This window comes from Myotis davidii, unplaced genomic scaffold, assembly GCF_000327345.1.
Source record: "Myotis davidii unplaced genomic scaffold, ASM32734v1 scaffold184, whole genome shotgun sequence".
In the NCBI taxonomy this organism is placed as follows: Eukaryota; Metazoa; Chordata; class Mammalia; order Chiroptera; family Vespertilionidae; genus Myotis; species Myotis davidii.
The window spans coordinates 6,495,882-6,507,858 of record NW_006297021.1 but is presented as its reverse complement, the minus strand read 5'-3'; the positions used below and the strand labels follow the sequence as shown (position 1 = coordinate 6,507,858).

Genomic DNA, 11,977 nt, shown 5'->3' with positions numbered 1-11,977 from the left:
GCTTTTCCCCTGCCCCCTGGCTCTTAGCTGCCCCCTGGGTTTCCGATCACTGTCAGTGGCAGGGGGCTTCTTCCTGCTTTCCCTTTTGCCTCCCTGAATTGTGCCTACATATGCAAATTAACCGCCATCTTTGTTGTCAGTTAACTGCCATCTGAGTTGGCAGTTAATTTGCATATAGCCCTGATTAGCCAATGAAAAGGGTAGCATCGTACGCCAATTACCATTTTTCTCTTTTATTAGTGTAGATATCTTTAATTACATAGATTACAATAAGTTAAGTTTTAATTTTATGTGATGGGAAAGAATTTTTACATGCGGGAAATTAAAAGTTATCTTTTAATTATACTATTACTTCTGGACATTCATAAGTTTATAAACCTGAAACCAAATTCTAACATTCTCTATTTATCTATTTAAAGGTACAATCTGAAATTAGTGACATACTGAACAAAAGTATTATTGAAGTAGAAAACCCACAGTTTAGCTCAGAAAAAAATCTAGTATTCAACACACACAATGAAAAGGTATGTTATTCTGTACAAAATCATTCTATATTTGGGGATTTCAAAAATATTACCACAACCAGTTTATCTTCAACTTCACGTTTTCCCCTTTTTCACAGGGTAACTGGATTGTCAGAGAGGAAAAGAAGGAAATTCCTGTCCTGAAAACCCTAAAAGGCGTGAGTTTGCCCCCATACTTCTGCAACATCCCATTTCCCGTAGGAGGTGTATGAAGGGCATTTAACTTAGTCCAGATACCCAAAGATTCCCAAGAAAATGAAATACAGGGCAGTTGTTATAGTCTATCTGTCCACTTTTGAGTTTTTCTACTTTAGGATTGACCTAGACCTGGGGTAAATGCACTAGGACAAGTCCATACCAGTGTCACTGTGTCCGTACTGATTCACACTCACATTTTCAGGATACTCACAGCCCCTAGAATCATCTGGAACCAGGAATGCAAGCTGAGGGAGACAAATAGCCGAGAAGTGGAAATGTTCATTATTCTTTAAACTTCCATTTGGCCTATTGCTTCTCTCTTTCCCATCCATCTGTGATGGTCTCTTGAGAGAGGTTAAATGTTTATTTCTGAAACTGAGGGGTTGGCCCATGTATCTCACTCCTGAAGGAAATAAGTATAAATTGCAAAGACCAGAGTTACAGATCTCAACTGTTGTTAGATTTTCTGGAGGAAATGAATCATACTTGTTGGGCTTCTTCGCTGTCGATGTGATTGAAATGCTCGTTTGCTTGCAAAAACAAATCCTCCACAAAATGTTATCTTATTATGTTGGTCACGTGGCAAATGGCAGTACATTTACAGTGTGCTTCTTATTGTTACTAGCCTACAGAGAATGAAGAAGAAATCCTCTCTGTGGACAAAATTCATCATTTTGAGGACTCGAGGACTCTCCCTTCAATAGAAGAAAAATTCAGTAGCAATAATGTCAACAGTCTCTCTCCAAGTGTAAATATGCCACCCCAGATACATTTCAAGGACATATTAACTCTAAGAACTTCAATGGATAATCCAGCCTCAAACATGATTATGAACACTTCAGAAAATTCTGACATGTTGAAGAATTATAACATTTATAGTTTTCTAGCTAACGCACCTCAAAATGTTATGCCTCGAGCTGATACAGTAATTCTGGATAATTCCAAGATTACTGTGCCTTTCCCCAAGCACGGATTTCGTGAAAATTTAGATGATATTTGCCATTCTATCAAGCAAATGAAGAAAGAGCTGCAAAAGTCACACGACAGGGAACTGGCACTTACAAATGAACTTCAAACTTTAAAGATGGATACAAATGTTCAAAGTAATACTCAATATGACCTGTCCCCCATTCACAAGGAAAAAATTAACTTTATTAAGGATGAAAATATGGAAAGTACCTTAAATGAAGATATAAAATCAAAGCGAATTTTAGAATTAGAGGCATTAATAAGCAAATTACTCCCACTCAGGGAATCAGTGTCAAAATTCCATCTGAATTTTTGTAGGAAATGTAAAAAATTGTCTAGGAGTGAAACACATAGGGGAAAGAAGAATGAGAAAAACAATAAAGAAATTCCTACCACTGACAAGAATACTGCAGATTTAAAATTCCATTCCAGACTTCCATTTACACCACCATTCTTTGACTCAACAAAATATGAAATGAAAGACAAAGAAAGGCAACCACTTGTAGTAAAACGAGGACCAATAATATTTGAAAATGAGAAAACATCCAAAGTCAATTCCATGACTGAGCAGTGTGTTGCAAAAATTCAGTACTTACAGAATTACCTAAAAGAATCTATACAGATACAGAAAAAAGTAGCAGAGCTGGAGAATGAAAATCTAACCCTTAAGACCAAAATAAAACCACTGATCTTTACCACACAATCTCTGATACAGAAAATTGAAATATATGAAAAGCAACTTAAGGATTTGGTTGAAGAAAAGAACACTGTTCAGTCCCAATTAATTAAAACAGAAGAAGATGGCAAAAACTGTACTGAAGAATTGAAAAAAGTAATTAGTAAATATAATGTTCTCCAAGGACAAAATAAAACTCTAGAGGAAAAAAATAGTCAACTTTCTTTGGAGAAACAACAAATGTTAGAAACATTAGATAAACTAAAAAATAAAGAACAGAAAACTCAAAATGATATGGCCATTGTCAATAATGAATATAATCGAATGAGCATAGAAATGGAATCCATGAAAACAAATATTCTATTGATACAAGATGAAAGGGAAATGTTAGAGAAGAAAACCTACCAGCTTCTAAAGGAAAAAAGCTCACTTGAAAATGAACTAAAAGAAAACCAGCTAGAGGTAGTGCAGCTGAAAGAGAGAGAAAGATTGGCAAAAACTGAACATGAGGCACTGCTTCAAATAATAGAAACAGTCAATAATGAAAAACTTAGTCTTGAAACAGCATTACAAGAATCTACTGCTGCCAGGCAAATGATGGAAAGAGAAATTGAGAACATGCAAACATACCAGTCTACTACTGAAGAGAATCTCCTGAATGAAATAAAAAATGCAAAATCAGAAGCAAGTATTTATAAGAATAGTTTATCCGAAAGGGGCAATGAATGTGAAATGTTATCTAAAATGGTCATGGAAATTAAAACAGACAATCAGATTCTAAAAGAAGAACTAAAGAAACATACTCAAGAAAATATACAATTTGAAAGCAGCATCAGTAGACTTGCAGAAGACAAAATACTTTTAGAGAACTACGTGAGAAGTATAGAGAATGAGAGGGACACCTTGGAGTTTGAAATGCGGAATCTTCAAAGAGAATACTTAAATCTAATGCAAAAAATCTGTGGTCAGCATGGTGACCTGTCAAAAATGGGTTACATATCAAGAAGAGAGAAATTCCATCTTGACAGCTATGATACTTACGAAGACACCTCCGGTCCCAGGAGTAGGCCTTTAGCTCCTGAATTGAAAGGTATGTACATTGTGGGGGATTAATAGAAAGTAAGACTCCTTTAGCCTACTGGGCATGAGTCAGAGGACAGTAATAGAAGGAAACTTTTTCACCTGGCCCATGTGGCTCAGTGGTTGAGGGTCAAACTATAAAGCAGGTTCAATATATGGTTCAACTCCCCATCAGGGCGCATGCCTGGGTTGAGGGCTTGATCCCCAGTAGGGGATGTGCAGGAGGCAGCCAGTCAATGATTCTCTCTCATCATTGATGTTTCTATCTCTCTCTCCCTCTCCCTTCTCTCTGAAATTAATAAAAGTATATTTTCTAAAAAAGAAGGGAACTTTTAAGATGAATACAACTTAGTTTTGTAAGATTTGTATTCAATGTACTATAGAGTGGAATTATTTAGAGGTTTTGCTCTTTTTTATAAAATTCATGTTATTTTATTCATATTACTTCTATACATTGTATAAGTACAATGCAACTTTGGGAGGAAGCAAGGTTTTTTTAAATTACTGTTTTTTCTGAAGTACATTCAGCACTCCCACCTTAAAACAAATTCTTCTTTCTTCCCAGGAATTCCAAGTAAACTGAATCAATTGCTTCCATCCAAGAGATGTAAATAAATTTCTAAAATCAATGTTTCAAGATCCTTTGTGCCAGAACTTTTTTGTCTACAAAATAATTTTAATTTGCTTTTACATGATTACATTTACTCTGTAATTTATTAAACTAGTTTTTTAATTAGAAATTGGAATTATATATATATTATATATTATAAATTATGTATTACATATTATACATTGTATATTATATATTACATATATATTCCAGAACTGTGAACAGTATGAGATGTCACCCAACTTATAGGCTATTATGTTAGCCTCACAGTTTCATGAGTTCTAGTGGAAGACATGAGACACCTGGGTCAGAGGTAAAGGACAGTTTGTTACAGCAACAGCAGTAGCCAGAATATTAGCTTTTTTTTTTTTTGCATTAGTTCTCCAATTCCTATAAACAGCATGAAAAGGACCATAGTCAGTTCTATTGCCAGAGAGAGCTCTGAGGTTAGGGAACCCAAATATATATATAATGCAAAGTGTCCCCTTTGGGAGTTCAACCGGGAGACCAGGAGTTCAATCGCTCACTATGATGTGCGCTGACCGCCAGAGGGTGGTGCAGAACAAAGGAAGGCCCCAGCCGGGCCTAGGGACCCTACCCATGCCTGATTTTGTGCACCGGGCCTCTAGTATTGTATAAATGCAGTAAGCATGCCCGTCCTTTGCTCTAAACTTTACCTTTATTATACAGGTCAGTTAGCATATCTGCCCTGCTCCAGGCAGTCACTAACTCTAGCTTCCAAGGCTGAAACCAAACTTGTCCTTTGCTCCAGAGCAAGGCACTGTATCTTCTTCCCAGACTGCTTGCTATATAAACTTGTTGAATTTTACCAAATGCTTTTTCTGCATTTATTGGGGTGTGTTTTCCCCTTTAATCTGTTAATATGATTACATTGATTAATGTTGGAACCTTATATTGATCTTGCATTGCTGGAATAAACTCCACTAGGTCATGTATTATCTTTTTAATATACACTCTTGGGTTCAATTTGATAATATTTGGTTAAGGATTTCTTCTGTGCTCAAAAAGATATTGGTCTCCGTTTTTTTTTTTCTTTTAATGTCTTTATCTGGTTTGGTACCAAGGAAATCTGGCCTCATAAAATGTGTTGGGAAGTGTTCCCTTCTCCTCTGTTTCCTGAAAGGATTAGTGTAGGATTGGCATTATTGATGTTATCTCTTCAATACATAATAGAATTCACCAATTGGCCTGCAGCCTTCCAAATGGGAAGGTTTACATTACAAAACAAATTTCACGGATATGGAACAATTCAGATTTTATATTCTTAAGCCAGTTTTATTATTGGTATGTTCTGATAATCTTGTATATTGATATAAGTTCTCAAATGCATTGACAAACAGTTGTCCATAATAATCCTTATTATCTTTATAATATCCAGAGGATGTGTGGTGATATCCCATCTTTTAATTTCTGAGATTGGTAATTTGGGGTTACTTCTTTTTTCTTTATCAGTCTCACTAGAGTATAATCAGTTATATTGCTTTGTTCAAAAATCAGCCTCTAAAGACACAAGATATGACTTCCAAAAGATATGATGTGCTGCTGCTTAACTTTCTCCCAGTCCCAGTGGAGTTTCTTGTCGACCTAAATCTCATTAAGTCTTTCTTCCACAAGTTAGCATCCTCAATCTTTGTTTCCATTTTAAGCCTTACATAGGTATGGTTGGATGACTCATAGAAATTAATGGCTTCTAAGCAAGCTTATTTCTTCCATTATTCACTGATGGTGGATGCAAAAAGCCACTCACGTAATACAGGCATCATAATGGGCCCAAAGATCACTAGATGCCTGAGTCATCAAGAGATAAGATGCCAGTGACCACGTCTTAACTCCTCATGTCTAAGTTTGGGGAGGAAAAGTTGTTTCACAGGAAACTAATGTTATATTTTCAAAATTAAAAGAAGAGTCAATAATGGTAAAAAAAAAAAAAAATCAATGGTCATCACCAATAAAGTACCCTCAAATAAAATGCATATGTATGTGTGTTCTCCCATCATCTTAAAAATCTTAATTTTCCTACATGCTTCACTATTCCTATTACTGGTGCCTGCATTCCTTTTTCTGTAAATTGACACAACACATATATGGAAACTCTAGATAAGCTCTGCCCACTGCCCTACTTCTTACACCCGTCAGTCAGGCATTAGATGCAGATTCCCATCTGTGAATGTTGCACGGAGTATGCATTGCTAGGAGAGGCACATTAATAAAAGCTACAGCTAATAAAGGCAGAGGTGAAATGAGCAATTATTTAGATCTTAATTAAAATCTGCAATTATAAGCCTCTGTCTCAAAATAACATATGTGCAAGACTTGTTGGGTAAGATTTATCAATGTACAACTATGTGAATTTTATGCAGTTTATGCACCTGGTAAAACCACTCCCGTTCTGAAGACACACGTTTTCCCCTTTGAGTTACATTATACCCTTGATAATGTCTTTAAGATGTTCATTCTGCATTATATGCTGGGTAGGAAATAAAAATTTTAAATATTCTTTTAGAAAAAAGTAAACAGTTATGAGGCAAGACAATAAAAATATGTACCTTTGACAATAGGAAAAGTTCTCTGTACCTTCTGCAATCCCTTAAAAGCCAGATTTATATCTGGATGGACATAGTTTCCCCCATTGGGATAAAAATGGGTCCAAACGAAGAGTACTGCAGCCTCTACACATTCTGACTTCCAGTTCTGAGAAACCTAGGATGGCAAGCCTAAGAAAGCACCGTGAGCCAAAAATAATTCCCTGCCCGGCTGGTGTGGCTCAGTGGTTGAGCGTCGACCCATGAACCAGGAGGTCAGGGTTCAATTCCCGGTCAGGGCACATTCCCCTGGTTGCAGGCTGGATCCGCAGTAGGGGTTGTGCAGGAGGTAGCCAATCAATGATTCTCTCTCATCATTGATGTTTCTATCTCTCCCTCTCCCTTCCTCTCTGAAATCAATAAAAATATATTTTAAAAAAATAATAACTTCCCCAATGAACAAAATAAACTGATGAACAAAATAGATTCAGAGACATAGAAGCATGGAACAGACTGATAAATCGCAGAGGGAAATAACTTCTATGCATAACCCATGGACACAGACAATAGTGCAGTGAAGGCCTGAGGGGGGTGGTGTGGGGTCAAAGGGGTCAAGGGGGTTAAGAGGGGGAAAGGGGGGACATCTACAATGCTTTCAACAATAAAGATAAATTTTAAAAATTAACAAATAAGAAGGGATAAAGATTAGAAAAAAATAACTTCCCCAATGCATTACATTAATAGATATTGTAAATTTCTCTTTTATATTACAAACCACCACCACCGCCCCTAAAATCAATGAGTACTGATAGACCTCATGGTGAATTATAGCAATGTGTTTAAATTGTATCTTTTAACAACAGATAGTTTGAAAAGTGGTAGAGTGAGTGCAGAAGAGAGAACTTGGAAACCGGAGGGTAAGGCCTGGGAGTGGGAGGTGCCCCAGGAGAGGCAGCTTGGACCGCTAACCAGGGGAGGGGCAAAGAGGACACCAAGGACCACCTTTATCCCCCTTGCAACTTTGTCATTTTTTATAAAATAATGAAATACAAGTGTGTTCCCTGTTCTCCCTCCCCCCAGCTCACCCTGGGGCTGCACTGGGTGATGCTTTAGAGGCACGGTGCCCCGCACACGGAGACATCTGCCTTACTCTATAACGTGTAAGTGACTCTATGCAATATGAATGGATCCATATTTATCTTTGATAGGAATGCTTTAATAGGCTGACACTTGGATAGCTATCAATCCAATTTTCACCTCCAAGTTAAGAATTTACTGTGTACTTTCTACCCCTCCTCAGCCTCCACATTCCCCTCCCCCACAACCCTGCAGCCTTTTTCACATTAGGAGTAAGAGCTCTCAATTGATACACTATACTTCAAAATTGTGTAAGCGTTCTAAACATTATATTCTCAAAAACACAAACCAGCCCGGCTGGCATTGGCTCAGAGGTTGAGTGTCAACCTATGAACCAGGAAGTCACGGTTGGATTTCAAGTCAGGGCACATGCCCAGTTGCAGGGTCCATCCCCAGTGTGGGGCCTACAGGAGGCAGCTGCTCAATGATTCTCTCTCACCATTGATGTTTCTATCTCTCTCGCCTTCTCCCTTCCTCTCTGAAATCAATAAAAAATATATTGGGGGGGGGCGGGGGAGTCGAAGAGACACACACCAGCAATCAAATTATCAGCAAATACTATTTATTCATTAATTGTACTAAGACAAGAGTATTAGAGTGGTAGGATTAAATATCTTTTAAATGTTTGGATTATCTATCCTACAACATCTTATATTTTTTCAAATAATTTGCACTTGATAATGAAAGCTACTTGTCTTCCAGAGCCTAAAAGGATGGTATTGAAGTAGTCTTGTAGTTCTTCATATTCAATGCCCTAAAATTAGAAAATAAATGTCCATTTAATTGTACAGGTGCAGGTAATATATCTGTAGATTCTTTAAAAAAATGTTTTAGAATTTAAAAAATTAACAATCCAAAACCACATTTCCTCACCAAATTAAAAAGCTTCACTTTAAATAAATCAAAAATATTTTTAAAATGTAATTTAGGAAGGAAAAATTGACTTATGGGACCAATTTGAAATACTATGATCCAGAGATTTACTAGTTTTAAAATTAGGGTAAAAGGAGCTTAAACTTGATTTAGGGTAATATTTGTGATAATGTAAAAAGAAAGAGATTTCAATAAACTCAAAATTACTAAACAGAAGGTAAACTTCTGATTTTTCAAAGCAGCAGTCAGTTGCTCTTTTCTGTCCAAACACATTCGCTAGGGCACACATGGAAATCTCTGAGGTCTGTTCTCTGGATAGAAAAGGGCTCAGAGAAAACTGCTCCCAGAACATTCGTCCTGTAGACACAGTTAAGTCACATAAATGTGAAAGGGCAATTCTACTTTTGTGATATAATAAAAATGTCGGTATCACAATCACGGTCTACAACCGATAGGGTGTACTTACTCGTGTTTTTATAAAAGAAAGAATACAAATTTGGTGTCCGTTATCTACTAGTAATCCACCGCAGGATTACACTGAAGTCAGAAATATGTCAACTAGTTTAATTGGCATTAAAGCATTTTTCAATGAACAGATAGAAATGAATTATTTCACTTACTTATGATATGGCACACACAAAGAAATGATGGACTGTCCATTTCTAATGTATGTTCTGAGCTCCTGAGAAATTCTCAATTTTCAGAGTGCTCAAAACCGGGGTAAAATTGAAATTTTAAGATACTTTAATAACATGCTTTTCCTCAAAGTTTTATAACGAGATGCCAATAGCATTTTTTTCAGGAAGAGGAATACTTCCAGTTTTCTTAAGAGATTATTTCAAAGTTAAGAACAGAAACCTTAAGTGTCATTAGGATCTTTTGAGAGCCTGGAGCCCTATAACAAGGGTCAAAAACTCTTGCTGAGAACGATCCTATATAATAAAAGCACAGCGACCGAATGGCACAACAACCAGAATGACCGCAGCCCCTCACCCCGGCTGGCCCTGCCCCTGATCGGCCCCCATCGGAGCGGGCTGACTGGATGCCACCAGTGCGCGAATTAGTGCACTGGGCCTCTAGTGTTAACATGTGCAGCTAACTGGACAATAAGTAGTTTCAAGTGACTCATAATAAGATGCTACACATTTGCTTTAAAAATTATGGACAGAATAGTTTGGTACATAAATTAAGCTTTTTCCATTGAGAATTTCAGATGGGAAAGAACTTCTACAAGGGAGGGAAGGTATACGGAAAGAGCTGAGTTTTCTAAAGTCATCCAAATCTGTCATTTTTAAAAGTGTGTATGAATCAGAGATATGTTTTGAAGAAATCTAAAAGTTGAAAACAGTTTTTCTTGGTTGATGAAGTAAACGTAACATATTACTACCTTTTGACATTCAAAGTCATTATACTTTCGATTGGTCTGCTTTTCGGTCCACCTGGCGGGTGGAAAACCTTAGCAGGTTTGCTGGGTTTTTCCGATTTAGCCAAATACGGGTCAGTAGAGTGCGAAGGGTAAGGGTCGAATGTTCCTGCCTTCATTCCGCCAGCCTACAAATCAGAATGAGACCATTTTATGTGGTTTGGTAAAAGGCTTCTTGAAAACATTAGATGAAGTTTATCCTATGGCGTTGGTTTTACATTTAAAGAAAGTTGTCTATTTTGTTTAATGCAGCTACCAGCAAAAAGTCTCCCTCCCAACAATTTCATGGGGTTAAGACACTGTAATTCTAAAAGTTCTTTTTTATTAAAATGCAAATGCTTAAGTTTGACTACATCAAATTACTAAATTTCTGAATAGCACAAATACCATAATCAAGGTAAAACATTCAACAAACTAAAATAAATAAATAAATATAAATAAAATAAAATGGCAGCAAGCAATTTACCATATGCAGTGTTAAAAACACTGCTTATAAGAATGGCTCAATAAACTTAGAGGAAGAATACATGAACTCAATGAATATATATATATTTTTTTTTTCAACACAGATGAAAACAGGATAATATCCTTAGCATACAAAAAGATCTTACAAATATCCTACCAGAAAATCTGCAGGAAAAGTAAACAGGCAATTCACAGAAGGAAGAAATGTATAAACCAAGGTTTCTAAATTAAAAGCAGCATTTCCATTTTTATTCAAACTTGTAAACTTCAGCAAAGTGAGAAAATTCATCTCAATCATTTCAAAAACTAAAAGATGGCCTGGATTTTTATGATTTTTGAGAAAAACGAGGCCTAAGATCTAGAGAGGCACTTAGAAGAATCAACTGTAAACTCAAATATATTTGAGCTGATTCATAATCATTATAAGAGCTTCCTTACTCCCATACACTGGCCATACTTTATGCCTTTTCAGAATTTTATAAAAACTGGTTTCATGATTCTTGGCATGAATACAAAACAAAAGCTTATTGTTTACATGGGCAATAAAGCAATTTGACGGCAAGAGGCACTATTTCTTTAAAATGCTTAACGTTAAAAAATAATAATAATAAATGCTTAATATCTTTTCATTCTAAAACTCTTAACTTACCTTTTTACCAGGAGAAGAGGGCTTAAAGGGGCTTGGGAGTACTTCCTTCTTCTCTGCCTTCTTAATTGGAGGTAAAGATTTCTCAGAAAAATAAGGATTGGTATCAAAATATTCTCTTGGGTAAAGGTTTAACTTGAAAGGTCCCCCTTTGAGTAAACGATGGTGCTCTTCGCTCTCTTTCTGTAAATTAAAGAGTTAGAAATTATGTGGCATTGCCCTACCTGCCTTCACTCAGTGGATAGAGCATTAGCCTGCAGACTGAAGGGTCCCGGGTTCAATTCCGGCCAAGGGCACGTGCCTGGGTTGTAGGCTTGATCCCCAGTAGGGGAAATGCAGGAGGCAGCCAATCAATGATCCTCTCTCTCATCATTGATGTTTCTATCTCTCTGTCTTTCTCACTTCCTCTCTGATATCAATAAATATATATTTTTTTAAAAAGCAATTATGTGCCATAAATTACTCCGATGGAAAATAACGGAGAGTCGAATCTTCTTTTACATTTTAATAGAAGCACATAGATTTTAAAAATATACACTGCGAGGCTCACATTATTTTAAACATTCTTTTGTTATGCTCGGTTTCTATGATACTAAAGATATGCTTACTTATGAATAAGAACTGTGATTGTTCATTTGGGATATCAACTTATTTGAAGTATAGAGATCTATTTGTCACCTGAACAAATCTCTATTAACTACCTGGGGGAAACAATATAGTAAAAAGAGATTGGTCTTCAGTTCACACTCTAACTCCCTCCTGCTTTTCAGCATTTCTTGGGGACTCTGGGGCCTTTCAGTGGCACATTTTCAACGCTAAATGAGGATAATAGG

General features: G+C 36.5%; 2 protein-coding genes across 3 annotated transcripts in view; one reads left to right on the top strand and one right to left on the bottom strand.

Moving 5' to 3' along the window:
* CCDC110 (coiled-coil domain containing 110) overlaps window positions 1-3,480 on the top strand; it is a 12,349-nt gene extending 8,869 nt beyond the window's left edge. Inside the window, exons 5-6 of the mRNA XM_006772721.1 lie at window positions 623-721; window positions 1,348-3,480. Of these exons, the coding sequence (XP_006772784.1) occupies window positions 623-721; window positions 1,348-3,480 (2,232 nt within the window). The remainder of the gene's footprint in view (window positions 1-622; window positions 722-1,347) is intronic.
* A 4,808-nt stretch (window positions 3,481-8,288) lies between these two features.
* The window catches only part of LOC102764118 (chromosome unknown open reading frame, human C4orf47), a 14,428-nt gene continuing 10,739 nt past the window's right edge, over window positions 8,289-11,977 (bottom strand). For both annotated transcript variants that reach the window (XM_006772680.2, XM_015569750.1), the window contains exons 6-8: window positions 11,148-11,327; window positions 9,998-10,161; window positions 8,289-8,491 (exon numbers count right to left, since the gene is read on the bottom strand). In XM_006772680.2, the coding sequence (XP_006772743.1) occupies window positions 8,443-8,491; window positions 9,998-10,161; window positions 11,148-11,327 (393 nt within the window). In that variant the 3' untranslated portion in view covers window positions 8,289-8,442. The remainder of the gene's footprint in view (window positions 8,492-9,997; window positions 10,162-11,147; window positions 11,328-11,977) is intronic.